General features: G+C 36.8%; 1 protein-coding gene and 1 pseudogene across 1 annotated transcript; both read right to left on the reverse strand.

The window, feature by feature from the left end:
* Positions 1-8,420: 8,420 nt before the first annotated feature.
* Positions 8,421-11,681, reverse strand: LOC148907231 (uncharacterized; annotated as a pseudogene).
* Positions 11,682-17,309: 5,628 nt separating this feature from the next.
* On the reverse strand, positions 17,310-19,814 carry LOC148907232 (uncharacterized). Its single transcript, XM_089037081.1, has one exon. It carries the CDS (start codon positions 19,638-19,640, stop codon positions 17,502-17,504), a length of 2,139 nt encoding a protein of 712 aa, XP_088893207.1. The 5' UTR covers positions 19,641-19,814; the 3' UTR covers positions 17,310-17,501.
* Between the last annotated feature and the right edge of the window lie 3,058 nt (positions 19,815-22,872).

A 22,872-nucleotide genomic window follows, 5' to 3' on the forward strand; every position in this document is an offset into this window, starting at 1 on the left:
AAAAATTGGAAGCTACGGTTTGCCCATATTTTTTCAAGCTTTTAACCCGCTCGGTCCAATATACCCCGTTATTTTTTTTTGTTTCCATTTTGTTTTTTATAATCAAACTATCAAATAATTATGCCAAGTTAAAAAATCAAAAGTTCACAATGAACGAATTTAAAATGGCAATAAAATTTGTTATTTTGAAAAATAAAAAACACCGGATTGTATGATTGTTTTATTTTAATTTTACTTTATCATAATGTTTTCTTTTCTCTGGTCGGTAGTAATATAGCTGGTCTTTAACATTCTTAAATCTAATGATAAAAAATAGATTACTACCGACTAAAGAAATATCGAAAAGAAAAGAAAGTGTGACAAAGTCGATAAATATTGTGATCCAATTTGAAATTGAAAATAAACAAATTAGTGTCAAAAGATATCGGTCTCACTGATCTCTGACATTATGTAAATACTTACGTTTAGAAAAGAAGCAATAAGAACTGAAATAAGAAAATACGCCAAAATACTTTAGCATGAGTAGTTCACGAATAAACCCAATTATGAGACGAAATTATGAGATAAAACTCGGAATTGACTTTGAAAGGAGGAAGAATATGAATAGGTTTGTAGTTATATTGGATATTGTAAAACTTACAGTACAAAATACGAAGCAAAGACGATGATACATCGAAGCCACATAGTTTTCGCTAAAAGGCAAAGTCCTGCAAGAATTGGATAATGCTAATCAATAATGAGAAAGACAATTAAGTGTTTCAATATGAGATGAAATGAAAAATTGAATAAATAAAACGATTGTTCGTACAAACCGTGTTTAAGCGTTGAATGGTTTCAGAGAAATTATTATTTAAAAGAGGAGAAACCTGCTTTAAATTTTAACAGTTGACTTTGATATTAGAAATAGTAATGTTAATAATAATCAGAACTGGGAGTTCTTAAGAGAAAGACAGCAGCAAAAATAACTGGTTAAATGTACTAGGATTAAACATGATAGGAAAAGTTGCCATGACGCGTTGTTGGATAATGTACGAACTAAAGAGATCGAAATATTTCGAAAAAAATGGGAATTAAGGTAGTTAAATATACAAAGATGAAACGCGTAGCAAAATGATCGGCAACAGAAAAAAAGTTTCGCTCTTGAGCTCTTTTAAATGTTTTTACCTACCAATTACATTCTTGAATTCTTCAACTTCATATGTATTCCAAATGCTAATAATTATCTGTCAAAATGAACGAACAGCTAGTGTATATTTCCTTTACAATATTGAAGCATTCTGATTGGATGATATTCTCCAACGTAGTTTTGATTGGCTCATAGCGGGAAGCTCTTTAACTGTCACGGCAGCTTTGCTCCAATTCTTTGATTTCATGGACCTGTTGTTATGGAGTGTATTGAGGCTTAATGTATCTTACCACCATGAAAAGCTTTGATAACTCAGTAACTATCAAAGTACGAACAAAGCGGAATCATTTAAATTAAAAATCTCGTTTTCAGCGAATCGTTTACGCCCGTCCCCAGGAATGCTTGAAATAAACTGAAATGATCAGAAAATGTATATACAGCATGCGTAATAAACCTGTTTACCTTGGGCGTAGCGTTTTCCCATTTCAGACCACGTGTCATTTTCTTGGGATTAAGATTCTTTGTTTGAGTTCAATCCATATTCCATTTTCTTCTCATGCGCAACCGTTAAACAATTAAAGAAATGATACTCTAGGGAATGACACGTGGTCTAAAAAAGGTCTGAAGGGTGTCATTTGTGTTTGACGATAAAGCGTATTCCAATACAGTGACTTCAGAGTCAGTCCCGAAATGAAAACGGGCGTTTAGAAAGATTTCGACTCTGGGATGAGCGTCTTCAAAAAGTTGCCTTTTTCAAGGGCGTGTTGACGAATGCCAATCGACAAATAAATTAAAAAGCCGTTTTAAAAATATCCGTATACGGGTTGACGGGACATTGTGAGAGGGAAACTGTAACAGCACCAAGTCCGCAAAAAGTTTACAAGTGTACTGACTTTTTACTGATGTTTTCGTTTGCGAGCCCAGGAACATGATCATATCTTCCTAATAGCTCTCTTATTACTTTTCGGGGGGAAAAAAAAGCTAGGAGAAGAAGAAGAAGAAGAAGAAGAACAAAAAGAACAAGAAGAACAAGAAGAACAAGAAGAACAAGAAGAACAAGAAGAACAAGAAGAACAAGAAGAACAAGAAGAACAAGAAGAACAAGAAGAACAAGAAGAACAAGAAGAACAAGAAGAACAAGAAGAACAAGAAGAACAAAAAGAACAAGAAGAACAAAAAGAACAAGAAGAACAAAAAGAACAAGAAGAACAAGAAGAACAAGAAGAACCTGCGGAACTACATAAACAAATAAATAAATGAATAAATAAACAAACAAACAAACAAATAATCAAACAAAGAAAGAAAGAAAGAAAGAAAGAAAGAAAGAAAGAAAAGAAATAAATTAAACACCTTTATGCAAAAAGACATTTATGCCCATTTAATATTATTGTTTATATACATTGGCTACAAGGCTTTCTTATTTACTTATGGAGTGCCTATATTCTTTATTACCTACATTGATTGTTTATATTACATTTATAATATAGTGGCTACAGTCATTCTTACTTTTTATCTTAGTGTATATACACTATATTACTTCACTGGAAAATGGAATGCGGCGTCGAATGCGAGGTAGGCTTGTCTTTTTTTTCCTGTCTTTCACCTGAGATCGGCCCTTGATTTGACTTTCTAATATTTTAATTATTTTAACCTAAAGAAATAAAAAGAAAGAAACTAGTTTGATAAGGTTTGTATCTTATCCATGGATACAACATTAATACGACTTAAACAAAGAATCTTATTCTCAAGACAATGACACCAAGGTAAAGAGGTCTTGTAAAGAGGTGTCGTCTCGACGAAGTAGGGTTTGCCGATAATGACATAGAAACACTTTGTTTATCGACGTCCACAAAAATTTACTTTGTCGACAGTGATCGAGAACGAGTTTAACGGCATACCTGGCCATGGTGTTCCTCTGAATTCAATTCTCATGGAGATGCGCCCGTGCCACTTGCACGGAAATATTCTAATGAAACGTGCTCTGATTGGAGGATTGAATTTGTTTTTAACTCCCCTATTGTTGTCGAAATTTGCAGAAAAATCCTATGGAAAAATAACGAAAAAATAAGGATGTAAGTAATGGATGAATGGAAAGATAGTTAGATGGATGAATAGATGGATGGAAATTAGGATGGATGAATAAGAGAATAGATTAAGTAAATCTCAATCTAGATTAATTCAATAACCATACCTTAGTGAATGATAAGTCATCTCTATACATTTTGTAATGTTCACCGTCCTCGCTGTACCCAACAGTGAACTTCTTGACCCATTCCTTCGCATCCTGTCGTCCTTGAGTCAAGACTTCAGTCACCAGTCTCCTCGCACCAAGATCAACCTGAATCCACTGATGTCCATCTCTCGTCTTGGCAGACCACCCTCCTGCGTCTGGTCCATTTCTCACATTGTAGAGTCGAGCTAGCTGGGGTCTGTGATGGACACTGAGTTGAGACGATGCCTTGAAGGTGGTATCTGGTATCAATCCTTTTTCGATACGAAGTGCATTCAAGAATTTAGATGCTATGAGTAAAACAAAAATAAGGATTCAAATTTAATTGTTATTGGCGAGTCTAACTGCAAATAACTTCGTGCAAATAACGGTTCAAGCATGTGCACTAAGAAACATTCATTCAACTAGTCCCTGTAAAGATGTAACCTGAGAAGTGCGAAGGATCCAAAACCGACAAACAAAAGCTACTACAAGGAGGCGACAGAACACAGCAATAGGGTTAAGGTTGGTGTCGTTGTAATGCACTCGCCACTCACCTCTGGGGTTTCTGGTTGGATTCCTGGTCTCGCTATCACGCGAGTCAAGTTTGTAAGGTCCCTTTCATGTCATATATAAACACTTTGATTGCATCCAACAAAATTTACCTTGTGGAAAGTGATTGAGAACGAGTTTAACGGCATACCTGGCCATGGCGTTCCTCTGAATTCAATTCTCATGGAGATGCGCCCGTGCCACTTGCACGGAAATATTCTAATGAAACGTGCTCTGATTGGAGGATTGAATTTGTTCTTTACTATCTTGTTGTTGTCAAAATTTGCAGAAAAATCCTGTGTAAAAATGAAAAAAACCAAATAAAATAACGAAGTAATGGGTGGGTGGACCGATGTACGATTGAATAGACGGAGGGATAGAAGGATGGATGGATGGATGGATGGATGGATGGATGGATAAATGGGAAGAAAAATGAGATAGATTATTACTATAACACCATACCTGAGTGAATGATAAGTCATCTCTATACATTTTGTAATGTTCACCGTCCTCGCTGTACCCAACAGTGAACTTCTTGACCCACTCCTTCGCATCCTGTCGTCCTTGAGTCAAGACTTCCGTCACCAGCCTTCTCGCACCAAGATCAACTTGAATCCACTGATGTCCATCTTTTGTCTTGGCAGACCACCCCCCTGCGTCTCGTCCATGTCTTACATTGTAGAGTCGAGCAAGTTGGGGCCTGTGATGGACACTGAGTTGAGACGATGCCTGGAAGGCGGCATCCGGTATCAATCCTTCGATACCAAGTGCTTTCAAGTATTTGCATGCTATGAGTTGAATGAAATAACTATTTTTTAAATCGAAATTATGATAATGACGGTAAGAAGTAGGTTTTATTGTACGTCAATCAATGCCCTCCCATAGACGAGTGCCCTTGAAAACATTCCATGGGCGCGCGGCAGACCTTGATAGCATTACATCTAGGAACATACCATTTAAAAAACTTTAGAATGCTCTCGACTGCGACATTTTGTTACTGGAAAAATTTTGATCGACGTCCACCAAACCCCTTTTTCTCATTTCGTGCGTGTGGTCCAACTTGCGTGTCAGAAAACAGTTGTCTACATAATTTATTTTGCATAATTTTAAATGTTATTATATATCGCCCAGTAATGGTCTGGTGCCACTTTCAGGTCTACCATTTGTTATTCTTTTTCAAATTACCAAATGCAAAAGTTATTGTCTTATAAAAATCGGAAAATAAAAGTAATTAAAACTACTTGAAAAGCTAAAAAAACTTAAATTCATAACTTTTTTTATTTGAATGTTCTTTTTAAGATGTGAGCTTATAAACAAAACATCCGAAAGACGACACTACAGTAACGAGAAATCCAGTACAATTAACGGTCCATATAATTTTTATATTTATTTTTATATCAAAAAAAAAAATTAACACATAAATAAAAAAATAATAAATTAAAAAAATTAAAACGATATAAAAAATTTTTTTCGAGCAGATTGTAATGAAGTAAACAACATTTTCGTAGTACTTACGTTTAGGAAAGAAGGGAAAACAACTGAAAAATAAGAAAAATATAATAAACATATTTCAGAAAACTCTAAGATCAAAAATGAGTGATGCATAGAATACTGGACAAAGTTGAAAATTTTGAAATGAATTTCGAGCGAAAGTCATTTCAAAATTTGATGTGTGAAGCTTAAACTTACAGTACAAAGGACGAAGCCATGGCCAAGACGAACATACATCGAAGCCACATTCTTCCAAATTTTAACTCCTGTGGGAATTGAATAAAGTTAGTCAATAGCGGAAAAAGATAATTTTAAACATGATTTTATTTATATGAATTGAATGAATATTAGGAATTCTTGTTCAAACTATACAATTTTTTACATGAAAATCTAAAGATTCTTAGTTAAGAGAGAAACTTGCTTACCACTCTTTTCATTGCTACGCGCTGATCGAGATAATAGTCGCGACAGGAAAATTGGGCAAAACACTTCCGTCAATCAAATAAATTGGTCGGTATACCTTTATATTCTCTGATTGGCGGCAGTGTATCGCTGTTGCGACTGTTTTCTCGATCAGCGCGTAGCGGTGAAGAGTGGTGAAGAGTGACTTGACCTTAGACTTAAAAATAGATAGATAGATTAAAAATGATTATTATAAACTATATGCCACTTTTCAAGGGAAATTGTGACAACCGTACAGTATGAACAATAACTGGCAAATATGTACTAAGATCAAACGTGGCAGAAAGATCGTTGAAATCGTACCAAGAATTCGTTCGAGTTCATTTGGATAAAATTTCAGTGTACTAAACAGTGAACTTTTAACGCTAATAGAGTTATTTTACATGAATATTTTTTACTCACCGATTACATCCGTTCAATTCCAGTACCCCAAATGTTATTAAGAACGAATAGTTAGTGTAGATGATTCTAATTGGATAATGTGTTTCACCACAATTTTGATTGGCTAATTGCGAGAAGCCATTTAATAGCAAAGTACCTTTGATCCAGTTCTTGTTTTTGCAGACGTGTTGATTTGTTTTTGTATTAAGGCTCAATGGTGTTTGATAACTCAAACCAAATCAAGAAGTATTCACAACAGCGTCTGTTTATAAATTGTTGGATTATTGACCCGCAAATCACAAGAAATATAGACTTGAGCTGCCTGATATTCGGGGATATTCGCTTGTTCAGAAGTAAAGGAAAAGTTTACTAGGAAATATAGAAATCTTTGTGGAGAATTTTCTATTTATCGAATTTCGATAGTGTTTATGTTTCGTGTGCAAATGGTGAATGACAATGTAATTCCTGTCTCGTTTAGACACAAGTGACTGAATTACTTTGGATTATCAAGGAACCCATCTCTGGAAAGCGTTTAAAATCTTTATCAGGCTAATTTGACTTATCGGACAATTGTTTACAATCAATATTCTTACATTTGATTGTGATATATCGCACAAAAACACGTAAGGTATTTTATACATTATGACATCTCCTAGCCTCTAAGTTCTCAGTTAGAGCAGGTTATTAGATGTTACTCTTATATGACGGTGGGGATCTCCACGTGCCTGGAGAAACAATTAATCACGAGTCACGAAAAAAAATTATTAAATAACTGAGACATTGCTGATCATGCGCCAAAAGAACTCGATCGTACACCCCTGATATGACATCATAGTCGATCGGAGGTGTCTTCCAACATGACTGCCACGTCTCATTTCCTACCGGAAGTGTTTTGCAACCCAAGAACTTAACCAACTCAAACCATGCTTAGTGCATATTTTTACAATATATTTTAAGACATTATAGATCTTTGTATACGGTCGCTAAGATGTAGATCTAGGAAGACGTTAAAGACTGAGTGGTGGACAGCGGTTGTGGCGTCGTATCTATCCTGACTCTCTTAGATCTATCTTGACCCTTCTTGGCTGTGATTTTGCCCGTTGTATGGTTGCCTACACGGCTAGATGGATTCTGCGCGTAGCGAGTCACTTTGGAGACGCCATCGACGAACTTGGTCTTGAAGAGAACGTTGGCATTGTTGAACATACCGTCTTTCAGTGAGACTACGATGAACTGGGAATGTTTGAAGTGGGATTTCACCATTTGAACGATGTTTTGGGTGTGTGAGAGATCAAGGGCTGCGTCTACCTCGTCTAGAATGTACAGCGGTGCGGGTTTGAAAAGTAGAAGGGAGAGAATGAGAAAAATAGCGACCAGTGATCTGAAAGAAAATGGAATTGAAAGAATGAATAGTGAGAAGGTTTTTCCGATCCAATAGAACCATTCATATTTGGCTTAATGTTTTCCCATTTCAGACCACATCGCATTCCCTAGATTATCATTTCTTCGTTGAACGGTTGTATATGCGAAGACACATGAATATGGTTACGACTCAAACAAATAAACTCATTTTGAAGAGAATGGCACGTGGTCTAAAATAGTAAAATATTAAACCGAAGCTTTAAAGGTCTATTACCTACATCTTTTGCCATGCTCTGTTCAGTAATACCGCACGCAAAAGGTGATGAAAGTGCGAAAGAATGTACCTTTTTACTGATACGGCGGCCATCTTGAATTATGGAACGCCGAGGTGGCAAACACGTAGAACATTTATAAAATATAGAGTGACGTGGTTGTGTTTCCAAATAATTTGAAGTCTTGGCGTTTCGCACATTGTTGCAACTACCAGTAAATTCAATTGCTTTTTAGATGTCTTATCATTGAAAAGCGTAAAGTTATATGAAGACATAATGACAGCTGTGCAGTCTATACATTTCCCAATGGTTACCCCCTTATGGCATCCCTTGTTTTAATTAAAACAATAGAATTCAAGATGTCCGCCGTATCAATATAATGGTGTATTGCAAAGAGACAAACGCCAGAATGCCCGGCGTCGTGGGCGAGAAAGATATTAGCACCTTATACCGTCTTTTAGGGACTGAAGGAGATCGTAGCAAGTGGTTAATTAATGAGGATTCGAGCAAGTCCAATTTCAGAAAATTTTGCTTCAACCAAATAATTCACTACTCTCAAACTGTAGCCTTTCTCATGAGTTTATTGAAAAATTATTAATAATTACAAGCAAGTTTCTTTCCATTACCAAAGGATCGGTCATTATTTATTGCCTGGAGGGTTGGAGGATATAAAGGGATCACATGTTTCTTAGCCAGGCAACTGGAGGGGGGATTATATGACAGGTATATTAGCAGCCACTAGAAATGATAGATCACAAGAAAACTGAGATAACTAGTGCCTCTTGCTGGGGGTTAACATGCAGTTAATCTTCAAGATGTCGCAACGAACGAAAGTTCTCCGACACCTTCCCCACTCTCCTTCCCTCAGACCAAAAATAATGACCGGTCCCCAAACCGCTAGATTTTAAAAAATCCTTAATTTGTCTATTGTGTCCTAGTGATGAAATCCAATGAAAAATTGAACGACTAAACCATATTTTGGCTTTAGACTTCGAAGTCCTTCTGATGGCAAATTTTCTATAACAAATATAGTATTTGGTAAAAGTATTTGGTAAAAAACTAACGATAAAAGTTATTTTAACTGAGTAAAAGATGCATTCCTTATGTAAACATCAACTTTATCCCAATCATCAGATACAAAATTATTTGTTGTTTAGAGATCCATATTCAGTTCTACTTTTACATTTCTTACGAATATTGTCATAGAATGAAAGCCTTTACTAATCGTCAATACGTATTCGTAAAAAGGCTATTAATACATCTATCGATAAAAATAGCAAGGACCTCGATTCTTCTCTACGAAAAAGCTCTCATTTCCTATTTGATCTTTTCAAAACAGCTGTAGCGAATAACAATGGATAATATAGTAAACGATTATATATAACCTTTTGTCTCCTTTCACTCCTTCACTATTTTGTTATTTATTTATTTCTTCCTTTTCTGGTTTTCATGTACTCGATACATGAATATTTGACTAAAAAGTGAAGCTTTGAAATGAGACCAAAGGAAACCAAACGAAAACAAGAGTATAAACTGCGAATGGTCATATTTGAGCACATTTCAAACCCAGGGATATCACCAAAATAACATACCGATGAAAATATGTTACTGTAAAATAATTAGTCAATTCTGCTTTACACGCCAGAAACCAGAACCACACGTACTAACTAATAACTGACCATCCTTTAAAACAGTTATATATCTAGGGTTCTTGATTACATCAAAAGTCTTTCCTACAAAACGACCATCCAATGTGAATTTTTGTACGCGGTTATTACAACTATCACAAACCAGTAGATGATGGTCATTATCAATAGACAGGCCCCATGGTCTATTCAGCTGACCATCAGCACTGCCTTGACAACCAATCGTCGATATTCTAGTCGGTACGTTACCTTTTTTCTCAAATACATGAATAACGTGATTATCATAATCACTGACGTAAAACAGTCCATCATGTTTTATCACATCAATTGGATCAAACTTGTCCTGTGTTGTCAAACCAAACTGATATTGATAGTCACCGTCTCTTGTAAAGACTTGAACACGATGATTATCACGATCACACACAATGATGTTACCATCGTCATCAACGTGTACTCCCCAAGGATGATAAAACTGTCCATCCCCGTTACCATGGTTACCAAAGGTTTTTACCAATGTCCCTGTTGTAGTGTTCACTATACATATTCTATCATTACCCTAGTCTGCTATGACTAAATCTGTATCATTCAGAAATGCTAAACCTTCAGGACAATCCAACTGTCCCTGTGCACTACCGTGACTACCATACGTCAGTAAGAGATCTCCATCAGTGGTGAATACATGGACACAGTGAGAAGAACCATTTGAAACAGCGATCCTGCTATTGTCTCTGTTTACTGCTATACCTCTTAAATAACTAGTATCTACATATAAACCTTTCATGTTAAACTGTCCTGTTATTCTCATCTCTTGTGGCTTGACATTCACCACTAGTGGACTGTTAGATACATGATTCCCATTCACTTGAACCTCTGCTGTCAACAGACCAGCTACTTTAGCCACGAATTCAACTTCTACTTTACCATCAGTTCTCACATATTTCTTTTCTATTTTCACATTTTCTTCAGGCTTGATTTGAACGTCTATAACATCTCTTGGATCATGATTGAGTTTTCCTGCCAAGGTTTTAGTCGTCACTATCAGCTTTTCTTTTTTTAAAGACTCTGTCCCAGATTTCACCTGAATAGTGCTCTTCGTGTGGTCTGTTTCTAAAGTGCGTATTTTTCTCAGCCCTGAATTCACTTGTTTCGTCAGCCCTTGATTAGGAATGAATTCAATTCTCCAGATTGGAATGTGGTTGAAGATGAAGTTCTGAGAGCATTGTGTCTCTTGAATGTTCATCATTTCACTTGCCAGTCCTCTTTCCATCACATTCTTGATGTATTCCTTGACGGCTGGAATATGATGAATTATATTCAAGTTTGTTGTGGCTGTGTTCAACTCCTCATCAATTTGTCTCAACAATTCTCGTTCATTGTCTTGTAGTATTTGGATGATTTTCTTGGTTTTGTCTTTGACTTCTTTTTTTGCTTTTTCTCCTTGTTGTTTGATTGTGTTAGCCATCTTTTCTTGTTGTTGCTTTTCCTTGTCATCTAATCTCAACTGCTCTAGCACTTGCAGATGCTTTGACAATTCATCTTTCTTGATCAAAGCAAACTTGTCTAATGACATTGTCTTATGATCCCTGTGATCTATCAAGCATGTCCTGCAAATTATTGCTTCACAATCTTCACAGAAGAACTCTAGCCTGTGATGAGGGTGACTTGTACAAGGATTTTCTCTTGTTATTAGGAACTGAATATCTTCTTTCTTCAAATCAGCCAAACGAATGACCTTGTGATCTTTAATGAAGAACGAATGGCTCTTCTCGCATTCTTGACACAGTGAATGATCACAATCAAAACAATACCAAGAAGCCGAGGAATGACTCTCAGAAAAAGAACAAGCCTTTTGTCCTTCTACCAACGCCAGACCCTTCACGATTCTTGAATGTAGTAGACTTGGCTGTAGATCTTCAACGCTGTTTAGTTCTGGTAGAGAAGTTTGTGATTTGCATCGAGGACATTTGAAGATGTTGATTTGGTGGACTTGCTCGGCGTGTCGTTTGACGCAAGGCTTACAAAATGTGTGGAAACAAGACAAGATCTTTGGTTCAGTGAAAGTATCATTACACAGGAAACATTGGAGTTCCTTCTTAAGATCTTCAACAAACGATTCCATGTCTTCTGTAGTTGAGGCGAGATGAGGGAGTTGTCTGAATAATGTTGTTTGTCAGTCTATGGTCAGGCGATTCTTGGAAACAAAATGAGCGTGACCTAATTACTTCCTTGAAAATGTTGTGACGCCATGAATGCATAATTTAGGAGGAGCATTTTTTATCGGTTTCTTTTGAGTTATTGTGCGATTTTTAGAAATGAGCGTGACCTTGAGCTGATGTTACACGGGACGATTTGCAACGGTGATTTTTTGTGATACGACTCGTGGATTTTTAATACATGTTAGACGAGTCAACTTCTCGCGCAAAGTTCGTTCGTAAATCAACATGTTACTTTGTAGGGTTTCTAGCGATTTTTAAAAGTAACAACATCGTCCTCAGTCCTCGCATAGTCTCCTTCAAAGCCGCCATCTTATTTGTTGACATCGCCTCGCTTGTATTAGAGTATTGAACTGCAATTTGGGTATGCCTTGTGCGAAAAATCGTTGATGAAGCTGTTATATAAATCAAAATCGCCATTTTGCGTCGTGAGTTTTTGAAGCTGAATCAAAATCTTGCAACGTGTTGCCGAATCCTTTGTGGGCATATAATATCCCGTGTACAGACTGATCTGTTGCCTTGTGACAGTTGTCAATCAATGTCACTACTAAATTATCAAAGTGATTGATTAGGGGCGTGGCTAGGTATCACTTGTCGAAAATTAATGCCGTCTACGCATGCTTTTTTGCGTTAGTTGCTGACATTAAAGGTTCAGCGCGAGATTAGGAATTAATCTTCAGAAACAGAACAAGCCAAAAGAGAAAGAGGAAAACTTTGATCTTATGAAAATGTTTATTCTAAAAGTACCATAATACAAAAGAAAATACTGAAACACCAACATAACATGATATATATACAAGTTGTACTGTATATTTAGATTTTGTAAGGTAAGGAATTGTTTATAAAGAAATCCTAGCTCGTTTGGACACAAGTGACTGAATTACTTTGGATTCGGAAGGAGCCCTCTGGATAGCTTTTAATCATCTTTAATTAGACTAATGTGACATATGGGTCAATTGTTTAAAAATCAATATTGTTACATTTGTTTGTGATATATCGCACAAACATACATTAGGTATTTTATATATTATGACATCTCCTAGCCTCTAAGTTCTAAGTTAGAGCAGGGTATTAGATGTTACTCTTATATGAAGTTGGGGATTTCCACGTGCCTAGAGAAAGAGATCAAACACGAGCCACGAAAATTAACAAATTGACATCAGATTTTTATGTGTCTGTCCTCTTATTGACAATGAATCACGTCATCACGTTGTCAAAGTAGTGTGGATTCACGAGGCGTAGCTAAGTGGATCCGCATACTACTTTGACAATGTGATGGCGAAATTTATTGTCAATAAGAGGACAGACACATAAAAATCTGATGTCAATTTGTTTTTCACACTAACAAAAACGATAAAAACTTCTCATTTTTAGCGATCAAAACAACCAACGGAAAGAGCGCGCGCTCATTGACGTCAGCTTTATCTGTCTGTCCTCTTATTGATGATAAAAAATAACCAATCAGCGCGCGAGAAATTTGTAAGTTATTGTAAAAAATGTATTTTACCACAATTGTAAATTTTCTCGCGCGCTGATTGGTTAAAAAACGTCGTAAATAAGAGGCCATACCAACAAATGGCGTCATGCAAGATTTCGTGCAGTCTATTTTACGATGGTTGAGCGTGGTATGTCCTCTTATTTACCACGATATGACGCCAAACGTTGGTCAAAATTAGTTATGGACCCACTCGGTTTACGCCTCGTGAGTCCATAACATTTTGACCAACTTTTGACGTCATATCGTGGTAAATAAGAGGACATACCACGCTAAACCATCGTAAATTTGTTAATTAAATAACTGAGACATTGCTGATCATGCGCCAAAAGAACCCGATTGCACACTCCTGATATGACATCATAGTCGCCATGTTGGATCGGAGGTATCTTCCAACATGGCTGCCACGTCTCATTTCCTACTGTTTTGTAACCCAAGAACTTAACCAACACAAACCCTGCTATATTTTAAGAAATTATAGATTTTTGTATAGGGTCGCTAAGATTTAGATCTAGGAAGATGTTAAAGACTGAGTGGTGGTCAGCTTTTGTGGCGTCGTAACTATCTTGACTTTTGCCAACGGTTTTGCCCGTTGTATGGTCACCTCCACGGCTTGATGGATTCTGCGCATAGCGAGTTATTGTGGAGACGCCATCAACGAACTTGGTCTTGAAGAGAACATTGGCATTGTTGAACATGCCGTCTTTGAGTGAGACTACGATGAACTGGGAATGTTTGAAGTGGGATTTCACCATTTGACCGATGTTCTGGGTGTATGTACAGTGGTGCGGGTTTGAAAAGTAGAAGGGAGAGAATGAGAGAAAGAGCGACCAGTGATTTGAAAGAAAATGGAAATGAATGAGTGAAAAGCGGGAAGGTTTCTTCTATTCAATAGACATTCGGCTTGCGCGTAATTATTTTTTCACACACGTGTCATTCCTTAAAGTATCATTTCTTTTTTGACGGCTGTGCACGAGAAGACACGTGAATATGGTTACGACTGAAACAAAGAAACTTATTCTGAAGGGAATGGCATGTCGTCGGAAATTGAAAAACATTAAACCGAAGCTTTAAGAGTTTATTACCTACAATGTGTGCCATGCTCTGTTCAGTTATACCGCACGCAAAATGTGATAAAAGCGCGAAAGAATAGACCGTTTTACTGATACGGTGGTCATCTTGGATTATGGAATGCCGAGGGGACAAACACGTAGAATATCTATAAAATATAGAGTGGCGGAGTTAGGTTTTGAAAGTCTTGGTGTTTGGCATATTGTTCCAACTACCAGTAAATTCAATTGGTTTTTAGATGTGCTTATCATTGAAAAGCATAAAGTTATATGAAGACATAATGACAGCTGTGCAGTGAAAACATTTTACAATAGTTGCCCCCTACGCCATCCCATGTCTTAATTAAAACATTAGGATTCAAGATGGCCTGAGTACCGGTAAAAAGGTCTATTGCAAAGAGATAAACGCCAGAACGCCGGCTTCGTGTGCGGGAATGATATCAGCAACATGCACCGCCTTTAAAGGGTTGAGCACTTGGATGGAAGTGCCTCAATTTTAGAAATTCCAAATGATTGAAGTATTTAAGGATAATATGACTCAATTATGATCATGAAAACCAGATAAGTGAAAATTTTAGCCTGGGAACCACTTGCTGTTGAGAAATTTTGGTTTAAAAGCGAAAAGAACAACAGGTTTGAGTAAATGACGTCATTTACTTAGATGTTGAATAAAATTGATAATTTTTATCCGTCACTTTTTACCGTTAAGATAATATGTTGAACCAAACGTAGCAATGTGACCGTATGATACATAGAAATTATCTCATGTTAAGAGCTCGATATGGTTTTGAACTCGTGGATACGCGAAGCGTAGAAACAAGTTATCGTGAGGGGTCTGAATATGCAAATGTGTCACTCGCTCACTAAGATGTTAGCAGATCGATAATTAAACGTTTATCAATCCTCTTACGTCAGCTGCTTAAGAACGTTACGCGAAAATTGTTTTTGGACTTTATACAAACACTTACAAACTTCTTATCCAATAAAGAGTGAAATCATCTATTTATATCGGGGCATGGAATCTCACAGTTCGATGTGGATTGATGTCCAGCACTGAGCATGCTCACAATTACGCATAGCTTTACCTTCGGATTATTTATATTAAATGAATCAAGGAAAGATAGATGCAGGTTGCATCACATAAAGTAATAAAATTGGCTCCTAAACGACTAGAAAAGGAATATTATAAATAAGCATAAGAAAAGGTACGTTTAAATTTCTTGAGAATGAACTAAGAGTAATTCAGTAAATGCGGTATTAGGAAATGATAATGGTTAGGGTTAAGGTCCTGAGCAGAAACACTCAGGAAAATACTAAAATATTCTATTCACGTCACAATCTCGTACCCAGAGCCTTTATGTATGCGCAGTAAGAAATAAAGGCTCTGGGTACCAGATTGTTCACGTCGCTGTAGCACACGTGTTGAGCATTACTCCAGGTTTGCGGAGTAAACTTCACATAAAACTCATTTTCAGTCTCCATTGATATACAATTAATAGTAATATTACCAAATTTATCATTTAGTAACATTATCAAATGTATTATAAATGAATGAAGAAATAGAGAACGCGCATGCGTGTTGTGTGTAGTTATAAAGTACGCGGGGGTTGGCAGAACACGAGAGAAGTGTTAGGAGAAGCATGACACGTACCGGAGTGTTTCTCGACACTTCTCGAGTGTTCTGCCAATCACCAATTGCTTTGTAACTCCACACAGCGCAGCAAGTTTATTATTTCTTTCATAAAATACAAATTACAATAACTGTTATTTCAGATAGGAGTGACGCAAATGAAAGTGCGCGCACGTGCTGTGCTGTGTGCTCTAATGAAGCACGAGCTCCCAACCAATCAGAAAGCAACATTTAGAGCAGTTATTTTTATAATGTGTTATAACTATGAAAGTCTTTACTAAACTTCAATAGCTATTCGTAAAAAGGCTATCTGTACATCTATCGATACAAATTCGAAGCTCGACTCTTCTCTACCATAAGGCTGCCATTTCTTGATTTTAAAATCTTTCCAAAACAACATTAGCGGATAGAAATGGAAGATCTGAAATAATACGAGCCGCTTTATTGTGAAAGGTTATATATAATCTTTTTTCTCCTTTCACTCTACACTTTTTTGTTATTTATTTTTCCTTTTCTTTTTTCTTTTCGCATTCGACATATGAATACTTATTTCAATAAAGTTAGTCACCAAAAACCTAGAAAGCTGAGATCACTGAGCATCATGGGAAACTTTTCATATCAAAAAAACATATATATATAAAGCTTTTCTAATACAAACTGCAGCTCGATCATGCTAAGAAAAGGTGAGACTGTAACCGGTAAAAGTCCATGAACAGTTATCAAGCGGTTGAACGTGTAAAATGAATCTACCCATAATCCTTGTCGGCCTCAGCTTTATAGCTTTTCAGGTGACTAACTTTATTGAGATAAGTATATGTATACAGTAAAAACCCGCGCATAAGAACCTGGGTTTTAAGAACCTGTTAGGCTAAAATTTTCATTTTAATCTCCCTCCACATAAGAACCTATTACAGCTAAAATTTCAAGTTAGGTTCTTATCAGTGGAGTTACTGTAAAAGTGTATGTGATATTGGTAGAGAAACTGAATTAAGATCATCATCTGATTATATTTAAACTAACTGTAACTAAAACTTTACATGACATTTTTTTTTTTGCTTTCAAGCCAAAATACTTTATTGATGTCTATTGTGTTAGCCATTCAAATAATGTACTACTAAGAGTACAGAGTACAAATATGAATATAAATTACTTATATTGTATTATGAGATTGTATTTATAAAATATTTCAATGAAATTCATATGGAAATACGAAAACCTATTTTAAGAACCTTGTTAGCCTAAATTTGATTTAAGTACCATTTCTATAAGAACATTTTTACTGTATTCGATTAAGAAACTAAACTGAAGAAAAGGCAAAACAAAAAACAAAAACAAAAACAAAAACAAAACAAAACAAAACAAAACAAAACAAAACAAAAAAAACAAAGAAAACGAAAAGGACAAAACAGCAATAACAGAAAAGTGAAGCAGTGAAAGGAGACAAAAGAAACCAAACGGAAACAAAAGTAAAAAAGAATAAAAACCGATATCAAATGTATAAACTGTGAATGGTCATATTTTAGCACATGTCAAACTCAGGGATATCACTCAATATGTCATATCGATCAAATATTGAAAATTATTAGCCAATTCTACTTTATATACCAGACACCAGAACCATACGTACTAACTAATAACTGACCATCCTTTAAAACAGTTATATATGTAGGGTTCTTGATTACGTCACAAGTCTTTCCTATAAAACGACCATCTAATGTGAATTTTTGTACGCGGTTATTACCAAAATCACACACCAGTAAATGATGGTCATTATCAATAGCCAGGCCCCACGGTCCATTCAGCTGAACATCAGCAATACCTTTATCATCAATCGTCGATATTCTAGTCGGTACGTTACCTTTCTTCTCAAATACATGAATAACGCGATTATTAGTATCACTGACGTAAAACAGTCCATCATGCGTTATTACATCATATGGATCAAACTTGTCCTGTGTTGTCAAACCAAACTGATATTGATATTCACCGTCTCTTGTGAAGACTTGAAAACGACGATTATCACCATCACACACAATGATGTTACCATCGTCATCAACGTGTACCCCCCATGGATGACAAAACAGTCCATTACCGTTACCTTGGTTACCAAAGGTTTTTACCAATGTCCCTGTTGTAGTGTTCACTATACATATTCTATGATTACCACCGTCTGCTATGGCTAAATCTGTATCATTCAGAAATGCTAAACCTTGAGGACCATCCAATTGTCCTTGTGCTCTACCTCGAGTACCATACGTCAGTAAGAGATCTCCATCAGTGGTGAATACATGGACACAGTGAGAAGAACCATTTGAAACAGCGATCCTGCTATTGTCTCTGTTTACTGCTATACCTCTTAAATAACTAGTATCTACATATAAACCTTTCATGTTAAACTGTCCTGTTATTCTCATCTCTTGTGGCTTGACATTCACCACTAGTGGACTGTTAGATACATGATTCCCATTCACTTGAATCTCTGCTGTCAACTGACCAGCTACTTTAGCCATGAATTCAACTTCTACTTTACCATCAGTTCTCACATGTTTCTTTTCTATTTTCACATTTTCTTCAGGCTTGATTTGAACGTCTATAACATCTCTTGGATCATGATTGAGTTTTCCTGCCAAGGTTTTAGTCGTCACTATCAGCTTTTCTTTTTTTAAAGACTCTGTCCCAGATTTCACCTGAATAGTGCTCTTCGTGTGGTCTGTTTCTAAAGTGTGTATTTCTCCCAGCCCTGAATTCACTTGTCGCATCAGCTCTTTATTAGCAACATATTTAATTCTAGAGTATGGTGAAATATGGTTGAAGATAAAGTTCTGAGAGCATTGTGTCTGTTGGATGTTCATCATTTCACTTGCCAGTCCTCTTTCCATCACATTCGTGATGTATTCCTTGACGGCTGGAATATGATGAATTATATTCAAGTTGGTTGTGGCTGTGTTCAACTTCTCATCGATTTGTCGCAGCAATTCTCGTTCGTTGTCTTGCAGTATTTGAATGATCTTCTTGGTTGTGTCTTTGACTTCTTTTTTTGCCTTTTCACCTTGTTGTTTGATTGTGTCAGCAATCTTTTCTTGTTGTTGCTTTTCCTTGTCATCTAATCTCAACTGCTCTAGCACTTGCAGATGCTTTGACAATTCATCTTTCTTGATCAAAGCAAACTTGTCTAATGACATTGTCTTATGATCCCTGTGATCTATCAAGCATGTCCTGCAAATTATTGCTTCACAATCTTCACAGAAGAACTCTAGCCTGTGATGAGGGTGACTTGTACAAGGATTTTCTCTTGTTATTAGGAACTGAATATCTTCTTTCTTCAAATCAGCCAAACGAATGACCTTGTGATCTTTAATGAAGAACGAATGGCTCTTCTCGCATTCTTGACACAGTGAATGATCACAATCAAAACAATACCAAGAAGCTGAGGAATGACTCTCAGAAGCAGAACAAGCCTTTTCTCCTTCTACCAACGTCAGACCCTTCAAGATTCTTGAATGTATTAGACTTGGCTGTAGATCTTCGACGCTGCTTAGTTCTGGTAGAGAGGTATGTGATTTGCATCGCGGACACTTGAAGATGTTGATTTGGTGGACTTGCTCGGCGTGTCGTTTGACGCAAGGCTTACAAAATGTGTGGAAACAAGACAAGATCTTTGGTTCAGTGAAAGTATCATTACACAGGGAACATCGGAGTTCCTTTTTAAGATCTTCAACAAACGATTCCATGTCTTCGGGAGTTGAGGCGAGATGAGGGAGTTGTCTGAATAATGTTGTTTGTCAGTCTTTGGTCAGGCGATTCTTGGAAATGAGTGTGACCTAATTACTTCCTTGAAATGTTGTGACGCCATGAATGCACAATTTAGGGGGAGCATTTTTTATCGGTTTCTTTTGAGTTATTTTACGATTCTTGGAAATCGTGCGTGACCTGGTGATTTTTCGCGATACGACTCGTCGATTTTTAATACAAGTTACACGAGTTATAACTTCTCGCGCAACGTTCGTTCGAAAATCAACATGTAACTGTGCAGAATTTTTAGCCCTCTTTTCTTTACCCTCTCCCGTCCTCCCATTTCCCCTCCCCTAGGGCCGAGCTAACGCAGTGTCGCCAAACAAAGCAATTTCAATTTTGGAATTTACTTATTATCATCTGAAATCTGAAGTTTCAACTCTGAAGTCTGAAGTTTAAGCTTCAACTCTGAAGTCTGACGATCAGGCATCAACTCTGAAGTCTGAAATTATAAATCAGTGAATGTCAGTGAAGTCATTAGAACCTGGATGTAACTATCAAGCCGGATGATTGATATTCGATCAGAATTTGAAACTCGAAAAGAAAAAAGCTTGAGTTTTGCAAAATGCAAACATAAGGCTGGGCAGCGCTGGCTGAAGTCCAAAGTCTGAAATATCCCAAGTCTGAAGTATGAAGTCTGAAATGTCCCTCCAGGTTTTCCGTAGTATTGTATGCTGAAAGTGACTGACGGTCGCAAAGAAGTAGATGTAGGAAAACGTTAAAGACTGAGTGTTGGTCAGTGGCTGTGGCGTCGTATCTATCCTTACTCTCTTTGATCTATCTTGACCCTTCTTGGCTGTGGTTTTGCCCGTTGTATGGTCACCTCCACGGCTTGATGGATTCTGCGCATAGCGAGTTACTGTGGAGACGCCATCAACGAACTTGGTCTTGAAGAGAACGTTGGCATTGTTGAACATGCCGTCTTTGAGGGAGACTACGATGAACTGGGAATGTTTGAAGTGGGATTTCACCATTTGACCAATGTTTTGGGTGTGTGAGAGATCGAGGGCTGCGTCTACCTCGTCTAGGATGTACAGTGGTGCGGGTTTGAAAAGTAGAAGGGAGAGAATCAGAGAAAGAGCGACCAGCAATCTGAAAGAAAATGGAAATGAAAGAATGGAAAGCGGGAAGGTTTTTCCTATTCAATAGACATTCGGCTTTTTTACGGTTGTGCACGAGAAGACACATAAATATGGTTACGAATGAAACAAAGAAACTTATTCTGAAGGGAATGGCATGTCGTCAGAAATTGGAAAACATTAAACCGAAGCTTTAAGAGTCTATTACCTACAGCTTTTGCCATGCTCTGTGCAGTAATACCGCACGCTAAAGGTGATGAAAGCCCGAAAGAAAAAACCATTTACAATGATACGGCGGCCATCTTGAATTATGGGATGCCGAGGGGGCAAGCACGTAGATTATTTATAAAGTATAGAGTGGAAGGGTTATGTTTTCAAAAAATTTGATGTCTTGTTCAATTGGTTCTTAGATGTGCTTCTCATTAAAAAGCGTAAAGTCTTATAAAAAGACACCCTGACAGCTTAATTTAAACAATAAAATTCAAGATGGCCGCCCTATCAGAAAAAAGGTATACTACAGAGAGAAAAACTCCAGAACGCCCGGCTTCGTGCTAGGGAATGAAGTCAGCACCGCGCATTGCATTACTTGGATGCAACCGCCCCAATTTTAGAAATTCCAAATGAATGAAGTATTTGAGGATAATATGACACAATTATGATCATGAAAACTAGATTAAAGAAATATTTTAGCCTGGGAACCACTTGCAGATGAGAAATTATGGTTTAAAATTACAAAGAACAATAGGGTTGAGTAAATGACGTCATTTTCTCACAATTTAGATGTTGAATAAAACTGATAATTTTTATCCGTAACGTTTTACTGTTAAGATAATAAACCAATCGTAGCAATGTGACCAAATGATACACAGAGATTATCACATGTTAAGAGCTCGATATGGCTTTGAACTCGTATACTAACACTTACAAACTTCTTGTTCAATAAAGGGTTGAATCAGCTATTTATATCAGGGCATGAAATCTCACTGTTCGATGTGGGATGATGTGTAGCACTGAGCATGCTCACTTTAGCACATAGCTTTACCTTCGGATTATGTATATCGAAAGAATAAAGGAAAGATCGATGCAGATGGCATTAGATAAAACGGAAAATAGACTCCTTAACTAGAGAAGAATACTATAAATAAACATAAGAAAAGGTAAGTTTAAATTTCTTTTGAACGAACTGAGAGAAATTCAGTAAATATGGTATTAGGAAATGATAATGATGGGCTACAAGCAGGCTGCACACAGGTATTCTCTAACTTTTCTCAAAGACATTTCAAGGAGCTTTACAATATTTTCAAGGACAGCAAAAGCCCCTTTTGTCCAAGTTTCATCGGGAAACGGACCACTGAGCAGAAACACTCAGGAAAATACTAAATATTCTATTCACGTCGCAATCTTGTACCCAGAGCCTTTATGCATGCGCAGTAAGAGATAAAGGCTCTGGGTACCAGATTGTCCACGTCGCTGGAGCACATGTATTGAGCATGCATTACTCCCGGTCTGCGGTTTCACGTAAAACTCATTCTCAGTCTCCATTGATATACTATTAATAGTAATATTACCAAATTTATTATTTAGTAACATTATCAAATGTATTATAAATGAATGAAGAAATAGAGAACGCGCATGCGTGCTGTGTGTAGTTATAAAGAACGCGGGGGTTGGCAGAACACGAGAGAAGTGTTAGGAGAAGCACGACGCGTAGCGGACTACTTAACGACACTTCTCGAGTGTTCTGTCAATACCCAAGTCCTTTATAACTCCACACAGCACAGCAAGTTTATTATTTCTTTCATAAAATACAAATTACAATAACTGTTATTTAAGATAGGAGTGACGCAAATGAAAGTACGTGCACGTGCTGTGTGCTCTCATAAAGCATGAGCTCCCAACCAATCACAACACAAAATTTAGAGCAGTTATTTTCAAGTATGTTATAAGTCTTTACTAAACTTCAATAGCTATTCGTAAACTGGCTATCTATACACCTATCGATAAAAATTCGAAGCTCGACTCTTCTCTACGATAAAGCCGCTATTTCTTGTTTTTAAAATCTTTCAGAAAAAAAGATTAGGGAATAGAAATG

Source organism: Actinia tenebrosa, unplaced genomic scaffold (assembly GCF_029948245.1).
Source record: "Actinia tenebrosa isolate PJP-AT-01 unplaced genomic scaffold, QUT_ActTen_1.0 PGA_scaffold4__44_contigs__length_22323623, whole genome shotgun sequence".
Classification (NCBI taxonomy): Eukaryota; Metazoa; Cnidaria; class Anthozoa; order Actiniaria; family Actiniidae; genus Actinia; species Actinia tenebrosa.

Bases quoted from the DNA above. Each gene is read 5' to 3' on its own strand.
- LOC148907232 (XM_089037081.1), bottom strand. From the start codon at position 19,640: ATGGAATCGTTTGTTGAAGATCTTAAAAAGGAACTCCGATGTTCCCTG.